The 26,493-nt window shown below is 42.5% G+C and overlaps 1 protein-coding gene across 1 annotated transcript in view; it reads left to right on the top strand.

The window, feature by feature from the left end:
• The first annotated feature begins 6,581 nt into the window (after positions 1 to 6,581).
• The window catches only part of LOC136872168 (uncharacterized), a 45,055-nt gene continuing 25,143 nt past the window's right edge, over positions 6,582 to 26,493 (top strand). The window contains exons 1-2 of the mRNA XM_067146006.2: positions 6,582 to 6,604; positions 19,006 to 19,706. Of these exons, the coding sequence (XP_067002107.2) occupies positions 6,586 to 6,604; positions 19,006 to 19,706 (720 nt within the window). The 5' untranslated portion in view covers positions 6,582 to 6,585. The remainder of the gene's footprint in view (positions 6,605 to 19,005; positions 19,707 to 26,493) is intronic.

Here is a 26,493-nt window from a genome sequence, read left to right as displayed (position 1 = left end):
CAATTCCAGCAGCAGGGACGTCAAATCTTCCGGGTCATTCGTATCCGGAATGCCAACGGACCGACCTCGCTGATGCGTATCCTGTCCCGGGATACTGCCACATTGGACCAGCTACTGAGGGATGGTGTGCTGATCTACGCGAAGCGACATCGTGTGGAGGCCTCCCGCTCATCTCCACCACAGCGCAGGCGCTGCGATGGCTGTCAATCCTACGATCATCCTACTACTGCACCGTGCTTTCTCGATCAGGTATGTGAGATTTGTAGTAGTCAACACGCCTCACATGCTTGCATGAATAAGAGATCACCAAAATGCAGCACTTGCGGCGAAACTCATCCAACATTTTCAGTTAAATGCAAGGGTAAACCTCAACCCTCCCACACTCAACCAGAAACCGTGCTACCTCTCACGACCATTGCCCTTCCTACCCCGCTTTCCTCTTCCACTCTCCCCCCTCTCTCCACTGAGAACATTCTGCGATTCATCGCTATGGTGCTCCAGAATGTTCTCCCTTTCCAGTGTCCTAATATTCTGTATCAGGTCCAGTTAGCGGCGCGATTGATCTTCCAGACTCACTTGGAGGCAACGTTCTCTGGGACAAGAATGCACTGTGCATTCTTTCCCCTTTATCCTAGTCCACTATTGTAGTAAATGAAAATTTATCACGATAATGTATGTTCTTTGAGGGCCAAGCGCACGCTGCTGGATCTGCAGATAGATCAATACAAACCGGATATCATAATTTTTAATGAAACAGTTTTAACAAGGAAACAAAGTCCAAAATTTAAAAACCATTCTTTCTACCGCTCCGATCGACCCACCAGAGGCCGCGGAGGGGTAGCTATTAGTATTAATCAATCCATTCCCTCACAACAACATTATCATTATCTAAATGAATATCCATCTGAAAACTTAATTATAGAAATCACGATTGGAAATCAAACAATAGCTCTAGCAGCAATTTATATACTTCCAGGTTCTTCCCCACCAACCAAATTTGTGGAATACATTGATTGTAAATACAGTACGTACATTATTATCGCATATTTTAACATTACGTCATATACGCAGCAACAACAAACCATCTACGACCAACTATTACATGATATCCGGGGTGTTGATTTACCCTTCCCCTCGCCTACCCGCCCTATATCACAAACGACCCCTGACATTCTAATCCTTACCCCTCACCTAGCAACGAACTCTGACATCACTATGCTACCTTCAATCGGCAGTGACCATGTTCCTGCCCTATTAACCATAGCCAATGTACTAACCAGTCCATATCAACATACCCGACGTCCTCCACCAGTCAGACAGTATAATCGAACCGATTGGGTAGCATATAGGCAAACAATAACAGGCATAATACGCAATACTGACCCACCTACATCACCGCATGAATTACATGACGTAATTAAGACATTAGAATTCGCACTAATTACTCCCTACCGACTCCATATTCCTCGCCACACCTCCCATACCTCCAAACCTCCCCTCCCACCTATAGCACTCCAGGTATTAAAATATCCTCATGACCTTTACAAGGCATACCTCCGCACCCGTAACCAAAATACCCTCCGCGAACATAGAACTACCTTTAGACATGCTCGTTCATTCATCAAGGCTATGAAAAGAAAAGCCTGGGCAAATACTTGTACTGAATTATCCAACACAACTGATACTCGCAAATATAGGACCAAATTAAAACAACTGACACACATAAAGAAATCCTACCCCCATTATCCAATAATACATAACAAATCCGCACCCAGTGATCCTAAAGTCAAGGCCGACATTTTTACAGATCATTATAGAGTAATTTTCTCACCGTCTTCCGACCCCCATTTCTACCATCCTGACCACGCTGTAATAACCGAATATGCGGATATCACTCAACCTCCTCTTCGACCTAGCTTTGAACCTCCTTCCGCCCCTGATATCCAACATCCCCTAAATGCTCCTATTACAGTACAAGACATACAATACATACTCAGGACCAAAAAGAACACTGCCCCTGGTCCAGATCAGGTTACTTACCGACACATCAAAGAAGCTCCACATCCCTTCCTACAACTCCTAAGATCAGTATATACTATCATTCACCATACTGAATTATTTCCTGCTCATTGGGGACATGCTACTATTTTGTTATTTTTAAAACCTAAAAAACTACCATCCCTCCTAAATTCAAATCGTCCTATCAGCCTTCTAACAGTGTATTCTAAAATCTTAGGAACCATCCTCGAACGCCGAATATATTCCTATCTCAACTCCCTCCATCTCATACCTCAATCGCAAGCCGGTTTCCGTACTCAGCACTCCACACATGATCACCTCTTTCATATCTCTGCATCCCTCACAAAATATTTACCTCCCGAAACCCCGCATCCCTCATCAGTCTAGACGTTGAGAAAGACTTTGACAAGGTATGGATCGACGGACTGATATTTAAACTTCATCACCTCCCGCTACCTATGACGATCATCCGTTTCCACGCCAACTTTCTTAAATCCCACACAGCCCTAATTAATATCCATAATACATTATCCTACACCTTTCCTATTAAAGCAGGAGTCCTACATGGTAGTCCATTGTCACCGCTTTTGTACATCTTGTTTTGTATCGATATTCCCCAACCTCTTCCCCCACTCAAATTATATCAATTTGCTGATGACATAGCAATACTGGCTCTAGGAACTAATAACCGATCCCTGCAATCCCGATTACAAACCTACTTAAATGAGCTCGAACAATGGCTGAATCTTTGGCACATGAAAATCAATGTAAGCAAAACACAATTTATAATTTTCCGCAATCGTAAACGTAGATGCCGTCCTACTAATCAAATTTACCTATCCTTACATGATCAACCACAACTCTTACCTACCCAAGCATCACTCTTCAAAATAATTTAAAATGGAATATACATCTTGACCAGATTTACAAAAAGACATCCCGCAGGTTTCATCTCCTCCGCTGGTTGTTAGGACAAACCTGGGGATTAAAAGCAACACAAATTATTAATACGTACAAAGCTTTTGTTTGACCTGTTATCACGTACGCCTCCTTATCCTGGATCTCCGCCTCCCTTCTCCAATACCTCGACATATTAAAACTAGACCGTTACGCCATCCGACTGGTTTATCGTCTCAGACCAGAAACTAGACTCGAAGTAGTAAATAACCTTTATAAATTCCCAACAATCCTTTCCCAGCTACATTCTATTCGTCTTCGCTATTTACAGAATGCTGTCTCCCGCAGCTCATCTGAACCTTTAGAAGCAATTAGCCTTTCTCCTCTCGCCACCGCCATCCTTACAAACCAACCAACACCTTTTATCAAACACCTCTTCCCACAATCGACCTCAGTCCACAACTAAAGCTAAACGCACATAAAGTTATGGACCACTGCAGATCGCACAATTCTGACTGAGGTTCTTATTCCGGTTATTTTTCTATTGCCACCTTACAAAATTAGTGGAATTAATGGCGATACCACCGCCATCTCTGACTACATTTGTGTTCAGTGTATGTGTGACCTCTCAGAACTCATGACGACTTGGCTTTTTCACTTGGACAAGAATTGGTTAATAATATTCTGTCATTGCTTGTACATTTAAGTTCCGATCTTGTTTATCATTTCATTTCATTCCATATTCTTCCAATTCAAGAAAACAAAGATTTTCACTGTTCTTATGTTAAGTTTGTAGTGGATCGTACTTCAAGAAACAGACTTTCATTTCTGCTGATGTGTTCTACAAAAGAAGACCTTTTTTTTAAAACTCCCTTTGTTGGACTGGTGGCCGGCTCCCCTCACGGGGAGAATGACACAACTATTTGAATAACAAGTTGTACATCGCTTCACCTACAGTCAAACTGTAGCTCCTACGCCGAAAAAAGGCACGAGAGTTTATTGCTCTTTGAAAATGTGTTCATTCAGGCGGACCGAGTGGCTACAGTGAGGTTTCAGCTCAGGACGTCATCTCTACGTGGTTGATTTCATTCTCTCCAGGAAGCTATCGTCAGTAGTCATCAAGAGTCGGCATTCTTCGGACGTTGAGTTCGAAGTGGAATCCAACGAAAAGAGCAAGCAGCCTCAACCCCTCGATATTGGATCGCCGAAATCATCTTCTGGCCGCAAGAAGCGTCGTGCTGACCCAGTCTCTTCTTGGTCGTGTTACACCACGTCCCAATCCGTTGGATCCGTTCTTGAACAACCTTTCTACGTCGATGCTCCGCTTCTGGGACCTTCTTCATCGACTAGGTTTCCCCTAGTCAGTCCCACTGTCTCTTCTCATCCGTACTTGCCAGCTAATGTATGTACCTGTGCCCAAGCAGGAAGGAATCCTGCTCTTCTTCCATCTGTCCGCCAGCGGAATGCCATTCTCTCTTCCGCCATTTCACCTGAACCGAATTTCTATATCATCAAACTGACCAATATTGATGTTGCTAAATCCAATTCTCGACACATTTTCCAACTGATAGCCAAATTTACACCGAATCTATCTGAATTTCAATTCGAACTCCAGAGAACCCGTGAAGGGTATAACATTAAAACCATTCGACCTTTCTACAATCATTTTATTTCAACATTGGAGTCCATCAACTTGGTACGCATTGCAAGGCTACCAACCTTACTCAGCAGCGACGCGTCGCACCGATCCACCTTCTCGACCAGCCCATATCCTCTCCGTATTTGCCTACGGTGTGGAACGAGAGTATACGCATGACGACATAGCGGCCCAATTACAACTGGAGGGTCACTAAATCTACCGGGTGGTGCGAATTCGCAACGCCGAGGGACCAACATCGCTCGTCCGAGACTCTCCAGGGATGTGGCCACATTCGACGCACTTCTCCGTGACGACGCCATGGTCTATGCCCGTCGTCATCGTGTTCAACCATCTCGTTCTTCACCACCTCAACTCATCCGGTGTGCACGCTGCCAGCGATATTACCATCCACCAGGTGCTGCATGCGTACAACCTGAGCTATGTGCCATCTGCACCAGTGAGGAACATGTCATCCACGAATGTCCCAACAAGTCCAGCCCTAAATATGCCGAATGCACCCTTCCTCATCCTGCTTTCAGTTATAAGTGTAAGGCCAAACCCACTCCTGACACTTCCAAACCCGAAACCGTCGTGCCCGTTACCTCCCAGGATCTTCCTACTCCTGCGTCCTCCTCCACCTTACCCCTCCTAGTTCTGAAAATATCATTCGTTTCTTAACGATGGTACTTCAGAACATCCTTCCTTTCCAACGTCCTCATATCCTCACCCAGGTTCCACACAAGATGGTACTACTCACGAGTATTGTACATCGTACAGGTAACGCAGACCTATGGTGTTTCTCACACAATGGCGCCACGCATAGCCAACGCAAACCGATGAGTTTCCTCACCTAGGTGTACTAGTCACGGGTACCGATATTCCCGTGGTGTTCCTCACATAGTGGGTACTAATCACAGGCAAAGCAGACCCACGTTGTCCCTCATAGTGGTACAACTCACAGGCTACGCCCAGACCCGCGGTGTTGCTCACATGGGTACGACGCACGGGTACTGGTAACCCACAGGAGAACCCACTCTTTGCTGCTCCTAATCACAAACCTATTTCGTACCTAATATAGTGGTACTATTCGCAAGCACAGACAACCGATGGTGTTCCCGCGTGATGGTACGAATCAAAAGTAGTTTCACGGTTCTAATTCAATCATCCCTTTTAGTCGCCTCTCACGACAGGCAGGGGATACCGTGGGTCTATTCTTCGTCTGCGTCCCCCACTCACAGGGGGGTTGTGTGTTTGGTCCGCGAGAGGTATTTTATTTCCCTCAAGTCCGCCAGCAAGCCGGTTTGGACACCCCTATCCGCCACCTCAGACGCGCCACGTGGGAGTATCACCTCTCCTCCCGCTTCGCCAGCGTAGTAAGTTCGTGGTGTATGTAACGTAGAACCATGGTTTTCATCGCAAGGTGGTATTAGTCGCAAGTAACATGGACACGTGGTGTTCCGCACGTACAATCACAAGTACTCACTTCGTTATAAAGTCATCATCCCTTGGTCGCCCCTTTTATTCGCCTCGTACGACAGACAGGGGATACCGTGGGTGTATTCTTCATACGCTTCCTCCCACACAAGGGGTAATTTCACCTTCAAACGAACTTTCTTGTCAGTAATATAGGTCTACATAGGCAAATGAAATGTGCATTTCATTCAAATGCGTTGTCTAGCTATCACCATCCTTCCAAGTTTGAACATGTAGGTGTTACACTTGTTAGCATATAAAATTTAGGAACCTTAAAAAAGTGTTTCCCTAACATACTAAGTTATTCGGAAATCTTCCTTAATTCGGGTATGCAATTCTTAAACGTCTATAGTCTGTCACATGTCTTTTTGTTCTTATAATACTTGGCAGGACTTCCCTCTTCAGCACGACGTCACTGTTCTTATCTGCACTCAGTAACCTTTAGCCAAGTTATACGAGACGATATCCGCTCTAGGGACTCACCCAGTGCCGGCTCGTTCATATAAATTAACACGAGACTTGATTTGATGCATGTAATTTCGCTACCATTAAGGTCCATGGCCTCTCTCTCTGGAGGTAAGTAACGCAAGTTGCTTTACGTCGCACCGACACAGATGTGTCTTATGGCGACGATTGGACAGGAAAGGGCTAGGAGTGGGAAGGAAGCGTGCGTGGCCTTAATTAAGGTACAGCCCCAGCATTTGCCTGGTGTGAAAATGGGAAACGAAGGCAAGCCCACTTCAGGGCTGCCGACAGTGGGGTTCGAGGTAAGTAACGAAAGAAATGATTCATCTGATATATTCGTCTTTGTATCATGATTTGCCAAACTGTTGGTAATAACGAGATAGAGGCTTCAATACCAGTTTTAAAAAAAATAATAATTTGTCTTCCGTCACCCGGAAACAGATAGGTCTTATGGTGACAATGGGAAAGGAAAGGTCCAGGATCAGAACGGAAGTGACCGCTGTCTTAATTTAAGTACAGCCCCTTCATTTTCTTTGTGTGAACATGGAAAACAACGGAAAAACATTTTCAGGCCTGCCAACAGTGGGGTGTGAACCCACTATCTCTCGAATACAAGCTGACAGCTACGTGATTCACTACTAGGTCTGGTGGTTGTGATTATTGTTATAAGAGGAAGTACAACTAGGCAACCTAATACTAATCAGAGAGAAAGAAAAGGAAGCGATCCGACACTTCAAAAAATGAGGGTATGGGCCAAAGTAAGACAAAGGGCATAAAGGGCGTGAAAATGAAAGACTCCCTAGCCCTTTCAGACCTGAAAGAAAACTGGAGGTGTGAATTTTTGTTTGTATGTCAAAAACTGACTAAAATGCTCCTCAATACACATATTGATAGTTTATTTTACAAAATAAAAAGTAACATCCGAAAAAAAGGACCCACACAATTGTGCGTATCAAAATTCAAAACCTCGTTGTATCACATACGATGATGTATCTTCAAAATTTACGTTCACTAACTAATGTACACACTTCGTTGAATATATTCCGGTATTCAGTAAAGCTTCTAGATTACTATAAACGCAATATAAATACTTACTTTTGGCACTACTGCTTCCCGCCATCTCGCCGATCAACTGTGCTTTTTAAACTCTTCTTCCTTCGCCCTGGCGGTCAAGCGCATACTAAAAACAATTGAAATACACGCCACGTGTCCCGCACAATCACTGTAGTCCGGTCTAGCGCCGAAAAAACATCAAATACGGTCAGGGCTAAATAAAATACGAACCCGCACAATTGTGCGTACACGGCCTGAAAGGGCTAGGCCTCGAGTGCTCTAATACCGTCGGGGTCGGAAAAGAACAAGAGTTGATTAAAGGGCGTCAGATAGGATAGATGAAAATGAGGAGCCTGGCACAAGTAAGTGGAAAAAATGTCAGGACTCAGCTAAGGGCCCCATGGTCGCCAACTATGCTCCCAAGTTCAGAGCCTCTGGTGTCCATTTTAGTCGTCTCTTAATACACGCAGGGTATCCCGAATGCAAGCTGACAGCTACGTGATTCACAATTAGTCTAAATGTTTAACAGAACAGAACGTACAGTGATAGGTTAGGAAAATTCCGATCACAAATGTAACTTGAGCAGTTCTAACCTAGAATGGGGAAATAATAATAATAATAATAATAATAATAATAATAATAATAATAATAATAATAATAATAATAATAATAATAATAATATGGCCTCAGCTACCGTGTGCAAGGATTTTAATATAACGTCATATACGTTGCCAGTGCGTGAATTTCGAATTTCCGATTTACTCTACCCAGAAAGCAGAGGAAACTATATTTGTATTGCGCGATACATGGGTGAGTTTTAGTGTATTTTATGTGCCACATAGAACGAGATGGAGTGTTGAATTGACTTTTTGTTACCATTCTTCAAAAACATTTTTTTTGCTAGTTGCTTTACGACACACTGACACAGATACTGTAGGTCTTATGGCGACGATGGGACAGGAAAGGCCTAGGAATGCGAAGGGAGTGGCCGTGGCCTTAATTAAGGTACAGCCCCAGCATTCGCCTGGTGTGAGAATGGGAAACCACGGGAAACTATCTTCAGGGCTGCCGACAGTGGGGTTTGAACACACTATCACCCGAATGTGAGCTAGAAGCTGCGCGCTCCTAACCACACGGCCAACTCGCGCGGTCTGTCGGGTTTGAACCCGCGGTGTTGTATCTGGCAGCCGACACATTAGCAATTATCCAGGGAGGGAGGTATAATTATAATAATAATAATAATAATAATAATAATAATAATAATAATAATAATAATAATAATAATAATAATAATAATAATAATAATAATAATAATACACATAGTTCTAGCCCATCAGGCAAGCAACTCAATGTTGAGAAAATCCTGGAGATATGAGCTACGAATTTTAGGTAATTAAATATAATAAATTATGAGAATATATTCCTTATTTATTCCTAAAATTACAACCCGTTCCATAATCATCCTTATCCGGCGGATTATATTAACAATTTGCCTTTTTCTTCCACTACGACCCGCTAACGTGAGTCAATGCATCGTTTCACTTAAAAACCACAACGGCGGACGAGTTGGCCATGCGGTTAGGGGCGTGCAGATGTGAGCTTGGACCCGGGATATAGTGGGTTCGAATCCCACTGTCGGAAACCCTGAATATGGTTTTCGGTGGCTTCCCATTTTCATACCAGGAAAATGCTGCAGCTGTACCTTAATTAAAGCTATGACCGCTTCCTTCCTAATCCTGATTCTTTTTTTGCTAGTGGCTTTACGTCGCACCGACACAGATATGTCTTATGGCGACGATGGGATAGGAAAGGCCTAGTAGTAGGAAGAAAGCGGCCGTGGCCTCAATTAACCGAGGTAAACCATCTTGAGAGGTGCCGACAGTGGGTTTGAATCCCACTATTTCCCGGATGCAAGCTCGCAGACGCATGCATCTAACTGCATGGCTAACTCGCGCGGTCTTCCCAATCGTAGCCCTTTCCTACCTCATTTTCGCCATAAGACTTATCTGTGTCGGTTGGACTTAAAACAAATTGTAAAACACCACCACGAGCAATTATAACTACATTCGATCTAGACATTTTTCAAAAAACTCAAAAAACTACTGAGGGTATTGAACAAAGGTACACATTACAGAAATAATTATGTAAATAAGTCGATTTTTTTTAGAATCTGAATAAAAAATAAAACGAGCAAAAACAAGGGATTTTAGGCAGATTTCCTGAACTACAATTCGGCCGGAAATGATTTTCGAATTTTTTTTTTTAGCTTGATAGAGCTAACCAGGCACTTTAGACTTTCAACATTCGGGAATATGGAGGAAAATGCTTAATGTTTCATTTATCGTTGTATGGGGAACCCTAGTTTGTCTCGTAACACACGTTTTCTTCATTATAGTTGTAACAGTAGTGCGGCCGCCTATTAGTGCTAGGCAGCAATGCTAACCTCTGAAGGCTGCAAAGTCTCCCGGAGGCAGGCTGAGTACTTATATTTCATGATTATTAAAATAAGTCACTACTTTTTTTTGGACTGCCACTTTGGCGCTTCGATTGTGTACAACTAAGTAGAGAATTGTTTTTGTTTAGGGGTTGGCACAATGATGAATTAAATGATTTGTTTCCAAGTTTGTACTAATGCCTGTACATTTCGATGATGATGATGATGATGATGATGCTTGTTGTTTAAAGGGGCCTAACATAGAGGTCATCGGCCTCTAATGGTACGAAATGAAATGACAACAAAAATTTAGAAAACCCACTGACCAAAATAAATAAAAATGTCATAAAAATGAATGGATGGACATGAACCCAAAAAAAAAGTGGATCCGACTCAAAAACGGTCATAAATATTAGTATTACTGACCAAGGGACCACTTATAAAGCACAGTTCTGAATCGAGTATGCTTAATGTCCAAAGGGGTCCAAAAACCAGGTCTAAGGCCCCTCAGGATGGTACATGTAGCGAGTAAAGTAGAACCATCGTACTTCTCACGCTGCGGTACTAATCAAAGGTAGCATAAACTCACGGTGTTCCAAACATTACGGTACTGTTCACAAGTATTGTACGTCGTAAAGGTATCGCAGACCTATGGTGTTTCTCACACAATGGCGCCACTCATAGCCAACGAAAACCGATGAGGTTCCTCACCTATGTGTACTAACCACAGGGATTTGCACTATACTCACATAGTTGGCACTAATCACAGGCAACGCACATCCACGGTGTCGTTCATATAGTGGTACAACTCACAGGCAACGCCCAGACCCGCGACGTTGCTCACATGGGTACGACGCACGGGTACTGGAAACCCACAGGAGAACCCCTCTTCTGCTACTAATCACAAACCTATTTCGTAACTAATATAGCAGTACTACTCGCAAGTACAGGCAACCCATGGTGTTCCCCACGTGACGGTACGAATCAAAAGTAGTTTCATGGTTCTAATTCAATCATCCCTTGGTTGCCCCTTTTAGTCGCCTCTTACGACAGGCAGGGGATACCTTGGGTGTATTTATCGTCTGCGAACCCCACCCACAGAGGGTAAAGAGAAAGAGAAAAAGAACAAGAAAGAGGGGTCCGTCACTTCGAAAAATGAAGTAACGGACGAAGAAAGGCAAGGGCCGCGAAGGGCGTGAAAATAAAAGACTCCCTAGGCCTCGAATGCTCTAATACCGTCGGGGTCGGAAAAGAACAAGAGTTGGCCAAGGGAGGACGGATAAGATAGACGAAAGTGAGGAGCCTGGCACAAGTAAGTGGAAGCAATGCCAAGACTCAGCTAAGGGCCCCGTGGTCGCCAATCCGCACTCCCAAGTTGAGAGCCCCTCGGGCCCAGACATTTTTTGTCAAAATAATAATAATAATAATAATAATAATAATAATAATAATAATAATAATATTAATATTAATATTAATAATAATAATAATAATAATAATAATAATAATAATAATAATAATAATAATAATAAAGTCAGTATTTTTCCAAACTTCATTGCGTATGTCGAGATCGTGTTTGAATTGTGGGTTGCTTGCAACGCGTTATTTATTTTCAATTTTACGTTTTATTAGTTGCATTTCCCGACTTGCGTTCTTTCAGTGGCAAGATTTGTTTCATTGTGTGCTATAGTTTCGAAAAGGTTTACAGCTAAATATCTAATAATGTGTTTGAAGTTACGATTTCGCCTGACATTCTAGAGAAAGCGTAGACAACTCAATTTACGCTCGACGGTAGATTTAGGACGTCACATGTTATCCTAGGAATATACTGATGATAAGACGTCCCAGTTTACGCTCAACGATAGGTTTAGGAAGGTGTGTGTGTGTACATAGAGGTTAGTGTAAGGTAGGTAAGGGTTATTCTGCACGAAGGCAGGTCCGATCCTCCGCTGAGGTGTTCCTGAGCTGGAGTAGGTTGGCCAGTTCCTTTCCGCTTCTCCATGACTTACCGCCCACCAGCAGCGCGTGGCAACCCATCCAACTCCTGACCACGTCCAATGTTGCTTAACTTCGGAGATCTCACGGGATCCGGTGTTTCAACACGGCTACGGCCGTTGGCAGGTTAGTGTTAGGGTGCGTATATATTATGTAGGCCCGACGATAGGTTTAGGGTGTCGGCTGTATATACTCAAGTCTTAGATTAGGTGTTTTTGCGAAGTGACTTAAGCGATGGTAGTGTCTGCAGCAGTGTATGCAATGAGAAGAGTGTTAGCTAAGTAATATTGAGGCCATGTTTCGACAGCCCTTACCAGCTGGAAGGTGTTTACCTAAGGCGATGGAACCACTAGTGACCTGAACGTGAGGGTTGTCCAATATTGGATACTGAGCTAACAGTGATTGAGTATTTACTGCAGTTTGCCACGCGTGTTTGAGTTCATTGAACTTCAGTATTTTATTTTAGTTACGGACTTAATTGTTTTGTCGTTCAGACGTCCGATTGCTTTGCTAGTGTGCGTGTTGACACTTAGTTTATTTATCTGAGACTTGAGTTACGAATGCGGGTTCGATTCGTCAGCCGGGAATATATTCTATTTTCAATTTTTGTCGTTCATTCATTTTTGTAATTTTTGTCGTTCATTCATTTTTGTAATAGTTGATTGTGGTCGATCAAAATTTTGTAGTTAGTTTGTTGGGATAAACAATAAGTAGATGGATCTGTAATTGTGGTCGTTGTTGTTAAGGAAAGAATTCCTAGATTTGTGATTTTATTTTACCATGAGGACCTGTAATTTTATTAAGCTTAACGTAACCATTTTAACCTGAAAGTTGGTTTTATAAGAATATTTTCAAGTGACATACCACTTTTTATTTAACTTCATTGTTTGGCATTTCTTCTAAATGCGTGATGAATAAATGTTTCCTGCATTTCGCAGTTTTGTTCCTTCACAACGATGTAACATAAGATCTTCTCGGATCGAGTTGTTGTTGGTTCCTTCAGAATAGCTGTTTGGGTGATGCACGTTTCAGCATCGGGATTATTCTATAACTTAAGGGTGTCACGAGATGACAATACATGGTGGACTTCTATTTTCAATTATGAATGCTGCTGTTAATTTCTAGTGAACATGCTTTCCAGTAGTATTTCGCAACCTATCCAAAGCAACTGGTAGTCAATTTGGTTCGATTAAGAGTCCATTCAGCGTGTGTTCCCATATCCGACAGGGTATTTGACTGGTGGATAACCTTAGTTAAAAGTAAATCTGGAATTCTACTTGGTGAAGGTCAGATTTTCCACGGATCGTGTGGATTCTCAGTTATCATTTGGATCAACAGGTGCCCGATTTTCAGGTTTTCTTTCACTTTTCTAGTTTTCGCTGTCCACTAATCTGTGATATTTCTACTTTTCTCCGAATAAATTTTTCGATACTGTAACTAATAAAACTAACGCCATGCAATGTGATTGCGTTTGAAACATTAAATAATTAATTTTTTCTTGATTAGTGATTTTATATAAATAAAATTTTTGCATTTAATTGATTCAATAAAAGTTAGTAAGCACACATTTGCTCCTCATTGCAAGTAGTTAGGCTCTCTTCTGAACCCCATCGTTTGGTTAGGATCGTGACCGAAATAATCCCGCTACGACCCCAAGATTTAAGAGTTCGATATTGCTCTACTGCAGCAGCTGTGGCCGACCAACGATGGAATGGTAAGTTAAAGGGTTCAGTAATACTCACAAGTATTGTACGACGCACAAGTTAACGCAGACCTATGGTGTTTCTCACATGATGGCGCCACACATAGGCAGCGCAAACCTAAGGTGTTCCACACATAGGTGTACAAACCACAGGGACGTGAACTATCCTGTGGTGTTTCTCACATAGTGGGTACTTATCACAGGCAACCCAGGCCCACGGTGTCGCTCATATAGTGGTACCAATCACAGGCAACGCCCAGACCCGTCGTGTTTCTCACACAATGGTACAAATCACAGGCAACGTAATCCCGTGGTATTCCGCACATAGTGGTATAAGTCACAGGCACTGTAAACCCACAGTGAACCACTCTCTGCTGCTACTAATCGAAAACTTATTGTATAATTAGATAAAGTACTACTCGCAATCAAATGCGACCCATGGCGTTCCCCGTGTAATGGTACTAAACAAAAGTAATGTCATGGTTCTAATTCAATAATCCATTAGTTGCCTCTTTTAGTCGCCTCTTACGACGTCAGGGGATATCTTGGGTGTATTCTTCCTCTGTGTCCTCCACCCACAGGGTTGAAGAATGAACTAACGGACGAAGAAAGGCATGGGCCAGAAAGGGCGTGAAGATGAAAGACTCCCTAGGCCTCGAATGTTCTAATACCATCACGGTCGGTAGAGACCAAGAGTTGACCATGGGAGGTTGGGCGGGATAGATGAAGTGAGGAGCCTGTACAAGTAACTGGAAGCAACTCCAGGACTCAGCTAAGGGCCTCGTGGTCACCAACCCACGCTGCCAAGTTGAGAGGCCTACGGGTCCCTTTTAGTATCCCGTTACGACAGGCAGGGGATATCGTGTGCGTTATTCTACCGCCCCCTCCGAAAAGGAACGATTTTCTGGGTCATTCCTATCCGTATATTCTGTTGTCGCTTCCCTATTGAGTAAAGGCAGCGTGTGTCAAATTAATAAAAGCTAGCGATCATTAAAGTGTAATCCTGATATGGAATCTTGGCCCGTTCGAGACCCCCGTTGATAATGTAAACATGTTTTGGAGTATCTAGCTTCTTATTCACGTTAAACCTAAGATAAGGTATTAATTTCCCTCTGTAGGGTAATGTCAATATCTGAGGCCTAAGCCCCTGTATTGATGATGATGATGATGCTTGTTGCTTAAGGGGCCTAACACTTAGGTCATCGGCTCCTAATGGTACGAAACGAAATGGCAACAAAAAGTTCAAAATCATCCACTGACCAAAATAAGAAAATGTCATGAAGAATGAATGGATGGACATGAACGCAAAAAACAACAACAAAAAACAATAAACAAAAAAACACAAAACAGTGAATCCGACGCAAGAAAATATCATAAATAATAGTATTACTGACCAAGGGACCACTCATAAAGCACAATCATGCTCGATGTCTAAAGGGGTCCAAAATCCACACTTAAGGCCCACAGAATGGTACATGTCGCGAGTAAAGCAGAACCATGGTATTTGTCATGTTGGGGTACTAATCAAAAGTAGCAAAGACTCACGGCGTTCCACACAAGATGGTACTACTCACAAGTATTGTACTTCGTACAGGTAACGCAGACATATGGTGTTTCTCACACAATGGCGCCACTCATAACCAACGCAAACCGATGAGGTTCCTCACCTAGATGTACTAACCACAAGGACTCGTACTATCCCGTGGTGTTCCTCACATAGTGGGTACTAATCACAGGCAACGCAGACCCACGGTGTCGCGCTCATATAGTGGTAAAACTCACAGGCAACGCCCAGAGGTGTTGCTCACATGGGTACGACGCACGGGTACTGGAAACCCACAGACCAGCCCCTTTACTGCTACTAATCACAAACCTATTTCGTACCTAATATAGTGGTACTACTCGTAAGTACAGGCAACCCATGGTGTTCCCCGCGTGATGGTACGAATCAAAAGTAGTTTCATGGTTCTAATTCAAACATCCCTTGGTCGCCCCTTTTAGTCGCCTCTCACGACAGGCAGGGGATACCGTGGGTGTATTATTCGTCAGCGTTCTCCACCCACAGGGCGTAAAGAGAGAGGTTAAAGAAGAAGAAAGAAGGGATCCGTCACTTCGAAATTTCAAGTAACGGACGAAGAAATGCAGGGGCCACGAAGGGCGTGAAAATGAAAGACTCCCTAGGCCTCGAATGCTCTAATACCGTCGGGGTCGGAAAAGAACAAGGGTTGACCAAGGGAGGTCAGACAGGATAGACGAATGTGAGGAGCCTGGCACAAGTAAGTGGAAGCAATGCCAAGTCTCAGCTAAGGGCCCCGTGGTCGCCAATCCACACTCCCAAGTTGAGAGCCCCTTGGGCCCCTTTTAGTCGCCTCTTCCGACAGGCAGGGCTTACCGTGGGTGTATTCTTCAACTGCGTCCCCCACCCACAGGGTGTGTTTGGTCCGCGAGAGGTATTTTATTTCCCTCAAGTCCGCCGGCAAGCCGGTTAGGACCACCTATCCACCACCTGGGACGCGCCACATGGGAGTATCACATCTCCAACTGCTACGTCAGCGTAGTAGGTTCGCGGGGATATTAATTTAAAACAGTCAGTGGATCCGACTCGCAATGCCTCACATGCACAGAAACTGACATAAAACAATAGTGTTATAGACGAAGGGACTGCTTCTATAGCATAATACTGAATCGATGATGCTTGTAGTCTAAAGGAGTCAAAATCCAACTCATCGGCCCCTCAGAATAGTACTTATCTCTAGGAAAGTAGAACCACGGTATTTGCCATGTTGTGGTACTAATCAAAAGTAGCGTAGAGTCGCAGTATTCCACCCATTATGGTACTACTCCCAAGTAATGAAATTCGCACATGTAATATAGACCTATGGTGTTTCGCACTTTGCGGGGCCATTTACAGGTAACACAAACCTATGGTGTTCATCACATAAGTATACTGACCACAGGGGCTCGCACTATCCCGTGGTATTCCTCATATAGTGGGTACTAATTATAGGCAAGCCTAAACCATGGTCTTGCTCACCCATGGTGTCGCTCATATAGTGGTGCTAATCACAGGTACCGTAAAAGCCGGCAACGCACTCTGTTGCTAGTAATCGTAAACCTATTTGTTACCTAACATAGTAGTACTACGCGCAAGTAAAAGCGACCCATGGTGTTCTCCGCGTGGTGGTAATAATCGCAAGTAGTTTCATGGTTCTAATGCAATTATCCCTTGGTCGCCCCTTTTAGTCGCCTCGTAAGACAGGCAGGGGATACCATGGGTGTATTCTTCGTCTGCGTCCTCCACCTACAGGGTGTACCCTCTGTATTATACCAAAGATTTGTGCAGACCTATTGGCCAACAAAACTTTAATTCCTGTGATAGTTCTCCTCTATTGAAAATTATTTACGATTATGCTCTAAAGCTTATTAATAGGTATTTCTATCTCTTGCCAAAATTGTGAAATGTTATTTTGAGACGAGCGTAGAATCAAACAAATTAAAATAGAGTAGCATTTAGAAAATATATCTTCAATTTAAAAAAAAATATGTTGCATTGGACCAGATGCACGGGCCCTGCCGTTTCTTCCCCTCTATTTCCACGGAAATCCTATAATAATAATAATAATAATAATAATAATAATAATAATAATAATAATAATAATAATAATAATAATAATAATAAAATTGCCTATCATTTGCAGACGATTTCGCTGTATTGTCAGAAAACCTAACAAGTGCAACAACACAAATCAATCTCTTGGAAGAATTAGCTAACAAGATAGGTTTGAGAATCTCCGTAGAAAAACAATATTTATTACAAACATCAAGAATGTTCCAAACTTTTTGGCAACAGATATTGGTCCATTAGAAAGATTAACGAAATTCAAATACCTGGGAGAAATACTTCAAGAACATGGTTTAGACAAATCTGCAGTAGAGGAAAGGTTACACAAGATGGAAAGAGCATATGGTATCACAAATAATTTTTATAACAGAAACTGTCTATCTACAATTCTTAAAATAAAGCACTACACTGCAGTGGTGAAACCGGAATGCTTATATGCAACGATTTAGAAAGAAATAATATAAGAGAAGAAGAAACTTTGGACAGAGATATTTTTAGAATGAGGGTAGTAAGTATGGAAGATTGAACAAGAAGCCTGGTACGAAGTGGTCCGAGGGCAGAAGGATACAGCATAGTGAATGGATGAAAGAATATTGGAAGGAGCGGAAGAGAAAACAACAAAGTATGAAGAACTAAATTGAAATTGGCACGTGGAATCAATAATTCTAAAATACGTAATATTCATATGAGCATGTCGCACAGATCTTGGTTAGTTTCAGCTAGCTTGCTTAAAAATATATCACCGGCGAGTTGGCTGTGTGTTTAGGGGCGCGCAGCTCTGAGCTTGCATCCGAGAGATAGTGAGTTCGAACCCCACTTTCGGCAGCCCTGAAGATGGTTTTCTGTTGTTTCCCATTTTCACACCAGGCAAATGCTGGGGCTGTAACTTGATTAAGGCCACGGCCGCTTCCTTCCCACTCCTAGCACTTCCCTATCCCATCGTCACCATAAGGCCTATCTGTGTCGGTGCGACGTAAAGCAACTAGCAAAAAACAAATAAAAAGGAAATATATGGCCCTTGGTTAGCTCATTTGCTGCCAAAAGCTTTACAGATTCAAGGTTTGTTTAAAGAAAAGGATGATGGTGGTTTTATGTGAGTGCTTACGACGTGATCATATCCATGGGACGTCCAGTTTTAAGTGGGAGCCGAACCACAGGGACGTGGCATTTCAATACGAAAATATCACACGCATTTATTGCGATTAGAAATGAGGCCCTCTAAAAGTGAAGTCAGACTCTTCGGCTCTCGGCTATCATGACCCAAGATGTCTCTTAACATTAATTTTGTTTCATCGTGTATCTGACACAATCTCTTATTTTATACCTTATGTAACTCCATTCACCTTGCCTAAATTGTAACTATTTCCTCTTTGAGTAATTCATTCTAATGACTAGTTTGCTCCTCCGATGAGCCTTCTCCAACTGGGTCGATCCTGTGCAGTACGCTTTGCACCTGCATAGCTCCTGCACGCTGAGTTCGCAAGAAATGTCATCATGAATGTCTTTCTTGGTCTTGCACGTTTTCCTGGTATTATATTTTCCAAAATTTCCATCAACACAATCCTAGTCGAAATTGTAACTATATATAATTAAAATTTATGGAAAATAGTCAGTTGTTCGAACAATATTGGAACTCATGTCTGAAGGCTGCATTTGCTTGTTTTAAATATCTGAATTCCAAGAGTAAGGCATTCTTTCCTCATTTTCAGATATGCTGCTTGTAGGAATAATACTTCTCCTGATGGCGACGAGTTCTCTTCAGGACCAGTGTTTCCGAGGTGTGCACCTGGAAGTTCGTAGCAGTCGGAACCAAACAGGACACTGGAACACTCTTATCTTATGGGACCAGGACGTGTCACAAGACATTGAAATGGACAACAGAGAAACCGGTCCTGTGGCAGTTAACATCAATCAGCGCGTTCGAGGTTGTTCAAGCACAGAGACTGTTTCCATGGAAGCCAGATTTCATATGCCTCCACAGCGTTCCGCGCCAGGGTATGGATTAGTTCCAGGCGTGGGGAGGTACAAATTCCACGCAAAACCAGAAACATGGGAGACGGCTCGGAAGATCTGCTTCAGTGAAGGAGGTCACCTTGCTGTGGTCCGTTCAAAGGCACAGGAGGAGGCACTAAAAGAAATGTTCACTCATCATCTCAATATCGAGAATGCTAGTTGGGATGGTGCTGCCTGGCTTGGCCTTACAGATCAACATTCAGAGGGTGACTTCATTACAGTGCTTGGAGAGTCGCTTCCTCACATAGGATACAACAATTGGGAACCTGGGAAGCCCGACAACAAAGTGTGGGCTGGATTCACCACGGATTCCGACTGTGGAGCTTTCTTACGCAGTGGAATGCTTGTTGACTTTCCATGTACTGCTCTATACGCCTTTTTCTGTGAACGAGATATCTGAAGCTGTATTGTCAACGAGCTAGATATATTTTTTCCCGTAAAACCAATTGTAATAAACAAATCTTCATGTTGAGCCCAAAAGGCACCCATTTTTCCTCACTGCTCAACTAAGGTTTAACTAATTACTTTTAATAACTACATTAAAATATACGCATAAACCTTTGAGGTCTAAGACTATGCAGAAAGGGGGTCCATGTAAGCACGTAATCAGCTTAAGGTATAAAATACACATAGCAAACAGAATACAAGAATTAATAATATTATTATCTTCTCCTACCGTTACTTATCCCAAATACTGCATGCGAATTAACGCCAATTTTATGACTTGATGCCCTTCCTGATGCCAAATCTATGAGGAGTGATGTATTCCCTATTGCGTGTTTTGTAGTAGTTGAGTGTGTGGTGTACTGAAATAAAGATGAGACAAACAAGAACATTCCAACCTTAAGTTGATTTTCGGTGGTTCCCCCTTTCCACACCAGGCAAATGCTGGGCTGTAACTTAATTAAGGCCATGGCTGCTTCTCTCCCACTGTTAGCCTTTTCCTAGCCCATTGTCACCGTAAGACATATGTGTATGGATGCAACGTAAAGCAGAACTAAATAAAAACATCCTGCACCGAAGCCGAAACAATTAACCAAATGCGGCTAAAATTCAAGTCCTGGTCGGAAATCGAACACAGGGTACGCTCAAAGAAAATCTACTACGCTGCCTATTCAGTGATGGATCCATATCTATCATACAACCAAGATATTCTCCCCAAAAGCCAGACAGTTAACCTCAGGTGCCAACACCACCAAAACTCAAAACAGGTTCTTACTTGCTACTAACCACTTCAGTCAGTTTATCCTCCACGGAGGAAGGTTTTAATTAAATAATTTGGATTTTCTTTTCTGTCTCTTTTTCTTTCCTTAGAGTTTGGCTTACTTTGCAACGACACATTAAATAAATGACAAGCAGGTTTATTATCATAACAAACAGCAAAGAAATTAAAAGCAGGAAATATATTTTCGCTTATTACCTTCGTATTATAACAGTTGCAGAAAAAAGTACATTTCAGTTTATGATGACCTGGTATATTCGTAGGAAATTCAATGACACGCGACGTAATTCGTCTCCTCTTATTTCACTTACTCTCGTAATTTCGTTTATCAGGGTCTCAGCTGTACGCGAATTCTTACGATAGACTTTCTGTTTATGATTTCCCCAAATGAAGTCACAAATACTGAGATATCGTTTTCTTCCCAAAGAACATTGGCGATGCTAAAATCTTAGGCGTTCGGGGACCGTTACTCACGTCCGCAGTACTTGACATTTTGATTGCCCTGCCCGTGTCCCCCGGGTTATGCTAAGCGACATAAGGTGATACAATTGAACGATATAATATCTCCAACTTTTGGCAATAACGGTTCTCTTCAGAACCACTCAACAATAGACACTGGATTTTCAGTCCGCATTTTCCAACTAAATATTGAAGGTTTAAGTCGTGCCAAGTGTGAATATCTTAGAAAAAAGGCCGAAAAACCTCGACATTAATAATTATCGTCAATATTCAGGAGACGCACACCCCAGATGAACAGGACTTTGGCAGAAGAGGACGAATATTGGGCTATACCCTAGTCGACGCTATCCACCTTCACCAGTATCGGATTGCCACCTATGCCAAATCTAGTCTTACAGGAGTTCAGGTTGTTGAGTCAAGTGCCAAGGATCTTTTTATTCAAAGTAATACATTTTACTAACGTTGTTGCTAACGTATATAAGCCCCCTATCATCAGATGGTATCCTAGAATTTTGCCATACTTTAGCCATGCCTGCATTTACACTGGAGATTTTAACAACCATCATACTAACAAGCGATATATCACAGGTGGTGACGATGGTGAGGCAGCAACTAACTAGATTGAAATATCTGATCTGCACCTAGTTTTTGATGCGATGCTGATGAGGATGATGCTTGTTGTTTGAAGGGGCCTAACAACGAGGTCATCGGCCCCTAACGGTACGAAATGAAATAACAAAAAAAAGTGCAAAATCATCCACTGACCAAAATAAAAGAAAAATGTCATGAAGAATGAAAATGAATGGATGGACATGAACCCCCCCCCAAAAAAAACATGAAACAAGCAAACAAAAAACAGTGGATTCGACTCAAATCAAGTTCCTCCTTGTGATCTTGACATCTTAGTCCTAAAACTTGAAATAACTAGTCCAAAAAGTTTGGACGTTGGTCAACAGATGTCACTACTAAAGAGACAAAGTAATTCGCTATTTTAAGGTTTCCTAAACTGAGTTGATTTGTTTTTGTTCTTGTGTATCACAGTTGTCAACACTTCGATCTCTTCCCGCCAACTTTAAAATTAACCAACTGGAAATTTTCCTGTATTTAGTTTTCAACCAATCACAGCTTTCTTCTACATGTTTAATTATCCAATAATAAACCGGGTGTGTGTCGGGCATTAGCCCAGAACTCTCTGGAACCTTCCTCTCGGGTTTAAAAGCTGGCAATTTTTCGAGCTACCTTGTCTTCTTGATCGTCGAGTGTACTGAGTGTGTGCTAACAGTGGAGCCGGAGGCGTTTCGCCTTTGTACGGGCAGTCCAGCGCAATAAGGTAATGGCAGCAATTTAACAGCTAGGTGATAGTCCCTGAAAGCAGACCCGAGGGAAAGGTTTCCTGTCTTTAGTAACATTTATTTCCAATAATTTAAACTTCATCTTCCAATGTAAATCTCAAAACTAGCCTATAAACTTAGCCGAAATTGGGGAATAGAGAGCGTGTCATCCTCCCGAGTTCCCCATCCACTTGTTTCGAGGTGACTATGTTTATGTAACCGTTTTCTGCCTGTCTCTTTGGATCAGCGGTAGAGTGTCGGCCTCCGGATCCCAAGATAGCGGGTTCAAACCCGGCAGACGTAGTCGGATTTTTCTCCATCTAGTCACCTCCGTAGAACAGGATTAGCCTCTGCAAACTTCGGGCCGGAAGCCCAAATATGGTTTTAATTTTTTGTGCACATTTGTAGGAGAGCAAATGTCTGCCTCCGCATCATGTTGATTTTTGGGCCAGTAACTGAGTTTTTTCCTTCCTTCCAAGGCCCGGTAGAATGAGTATTCGATACTCCTGTTATTTCAGTTAAGTGGTTAAACTATTAAGTGAGAGTTTAGGAGAGTGAATTCTGTTTGTGTTGTAAAATGGATGTTGTGCCTTGAGAGGCCTGAAAGTGTAAATTTTCGTGTGCAAAGGTGCTCTGGTAGTTGAAGTTTGCCTCGATAAGGCAGTACTGGTATTAGGTTCGGAGCTTACTCTCATAGACATTTATAGAGCATAGATGCTCTTCCTATCCTTGTAAATATTCTCTGTAAAGGAAATTGGGAGACCTGTCTCCTTAACTTTTGATTGTGTGGAGCGGTTACGTGCCAGATGTGATCGTGCCGCATGCGACCCATCAATCACTTACAATTGATCTGCATTAACGGCTGTCACCAAGTGGCAGATTGCTTATAAGTAGCTAACTTGGTCTTTTCTAAAATAAAGGTCTGACACCGTGGTTAGCAGGTTCGAGTGCCGTTGGTCGAAACAAAAATATAATAATGTTGCTGACTTTACGTCCCAATAACTACTTTTATGGTTTAAGGATACGCCGAGGTGCCGGAATTTAGTCCCGCAGAACTAATTTTACGTGCCAGTAAATCCACCGCCACAAAGCTGACGTATTTGAGCACGTTCAAATACCACCGGACTGAGCCAGGATCGAACCTGCCAAGTTGGAGTCGGAAGACCAGCATCTCAACCGTCTGAGCCGTCTGAGCCACTTAGCCGGGATGAAAAAATATTCACCATCAGAATGTTGGCCGGCAGGGTAGGAAAGTTGGAGGTAGACAGTTTCTAATCACTAGATTGCATGCCAAAAGCCTGGATTCAAATCCAAACCTATTCGCAGTGTTCAAATGGAGTGAGGGGATATGATGCTCTTGATGGTGATTCGGCCATCGTATGGTGACGTAAAGCATTGAGCAGACCCCTTGGTATTATTCGAGAGGAGTAGGCTACGTGCCGAAACCGGGTTTCATCTCTTCCTACTTCATTACCATAATCCTACATCCAGACGCGCAGGCCACTCACGATGGTCAGGTAGAAAGACCTGCACACGGCAAGCCGAACACGTCCTCGGACACTCCTGTACTAATAGGACCGAGCTCGATAGCTGCAGTCACTTAAGTACGGCCAGTATCCAGTATTCGGGAGAGAGTGGGTTCGAACCCCACTGTCGGCAGCCCTGAAGACGGTTTTCCGTGGTTTCCCATTTTCAGGGTACTAATAGGACACGATACGTAAGTAGGCCTAAGTCGTAAATAATTTCAGAGAATTAGGCTCATTTTTTCGTTAGTGGCATTACGTCGCACCGACACAGACAGGTCTTAAGGCGACGATGGGATAGGAAATGGTTAGGAATGGGAAGGAAACGGCCCTGGTCTTAATTAAAGTACAGCCCCAGGATTTTCCTGGTGCGAAAATGGGAAACCACGGAAAACCAACTTCAGGGCTGCCGACAGTGGGATTCGAACTCACTATCTCCCGGATGCAAGCTCAGGGCCGCGCGCCTCTAACCGCATGGCCAACTCGCCCGGTGGGAAAAGACGTAAACGCATCACCATGTTTCGTGTTGTAAAACTAGTTTCCCCCAGAAGTGTTATGTAAAGTAGGGGAAGTAGCTGCTTATACGACTTATTGAAATGGCATTGCACTTCGTTTAGCTTACCTTATCTTGGGTGATGACACAACTTATCAAATGACAATTTGCTTGTCAACGCCGGTCGCATCCGGCACGGTTACAGATTATGCGGTCGCTAGTGGCACGGGTCGCATGCGGCACGGTCGCATCTGGCACGCCACCTGTGGAGCAATAGTGTTCAAATAACACTTGTAAAATTGTATTGAACTACTGTACCTAAAATCTTGTATTGTCACTGAGCGACTGGTTTTGTTAATATCTTTCATTTGAAAAAATAAAAAAGATCCAAAAGAAATATAACCTTGATTTTTAAATATTTTAATTAATCTTTTGATTGTAGTAGTGTAACGGTTCAAATCCCGTTACAAGATGATATCTGTATTTTATTATTGTATGATTTTATCTGTATTTTATTATTATTATTATTATTATTATTATTATTATTATGTCAGTATTATTATTATGTTATCTGTGATATTGTTACTATTATTGTAATTATCAGTCTTATTCAATTCGATTTTGCAATTGCCTGTTGCTTGCAAGATTGTACTTAGATGTATGCATATATACGTATGTGTAGAATAACACTCAATACCTGTACAGTGAGAATTGTTGTATATATCAGAGATTGGGTGTGACGTTGGAACATTGTGCAAGATTAGTGGCGATTCTGCCAAGTCATCGCCGCGCCATGGCTACGGCATTGTATTTATTTAGATATGCGCTCACGGAGTTAGCCGCCTCCGGGCTATTTCACCACTGTATGTAATATCTGTCGCGTAGGTGGGAGTATGTCATTGTTATTTCTGGAGATTACGTAGCGGTGTCAACCAACGTCTATATAAGGTGGGTGCATATTGTAGCGTCAGTCATTAGTTATACGGATGCAGTACAGTGAAGTAGTCTACTAGATCAAGAGGCCTTAGTTGGTCAGTCAACCAGTGTGAACGAGAGATGGTGAAGACTCAGTGAGCCATTATTGGTCATTGAGAGAGTGAGACCAAATGGTTGGTCCGTCACTTAGTGGAAGACACGGACGCAAGGGCTTACCATGAAGTCAGAGAGGGCAACCCAGGACCTACCAAGAGGTAATACCATATTGACTTACAAAGAAGTCAGATGAGATGGAGAAGAAGCAGTCACAAGGATGTATCACCACGTTAGGCGTGACACATCTACAGTAAACACCAGATCAAAGGAATACGTCGTAATTACACTAAAAGTGTTGAAGGTACAGTCAAGTGAATAAGTGAGGGAAATATTTCGTATAAATTGTTAAATGTCCGGTCAAGAAGAATTCAAATTCATGCCTAGTTTCTTTCAGTTGCAATGTCATAATTTCACATTCTCATCTGTTTTATCGCAACAAGACTCACTATTTTTTGATATATTATTTAAAGAATATATATTGTTCTATCAAACGAATTCATAGTTTTATTTCAATGAAAGTAAAATATCTTAACCTCAAAATTAATGGGAAAACCGAACGCCAATCTCCTTTTCCCAGAACTTATATGGTATGTTGTCAAAAGTAAGCTTATTACCCCACACCCTTTTAAGGAATCTCAATGTGTCGACGCAACGTGGGACTCGAATAAATTCAGAATTTGTTCTGAATGACAGCATATCATAGGTTCATTTTGGGAGGAGCATGCGCATTTAAGCCAACGGAATTATTACCGGTAAATTTCAGGACTATAATTTTGTGATATATATTTGTATTTTGGGGATATGTCAAGGGATTTGAAGAGGGAGATTAATTTAAGATCGCGTACTATCACTAGTGAACCAAAGATGGACACGGAAGACAGTAACAAGTCATGTGAGGACGAGGTCATTGCTTCTGCGGACATCCAAGGTGAAATTCAGAGTAGGGAGCAGGTGAATACGATGGAACCTTCTGAGGAAATCCAGGAAAGTGCAGAAATTGAGAAGCACACTGAAACTCAAAATGAAATCGCGGGGGGGATGAACCAAGATTTTCTAAATTTGTTGATGGCCAGATTTACCGAGCTCAGTAATGAAAATAAGAAAGAGAAGAAAGAGATGAAAGA

Source organism: Anabrus simplex, chromosome 4, assembly GCF_040414725.1.
Source record: "Anabrus simplex isolate iqAnaSimp1 chromosome 4, ASM4041472v1, whole genome shotgun sequence".
Lineage (NCBI taxonomy): Eukaryota > Metazoa > Arthropoda > Insecta > Orthoptera > Tettigoniidae > Anabrus > Anabrus simplex.
Note: the sequence above shows the minus strand (reverse complement) of the source record. Positions and strands in the feature narration are given on the sequence as shown.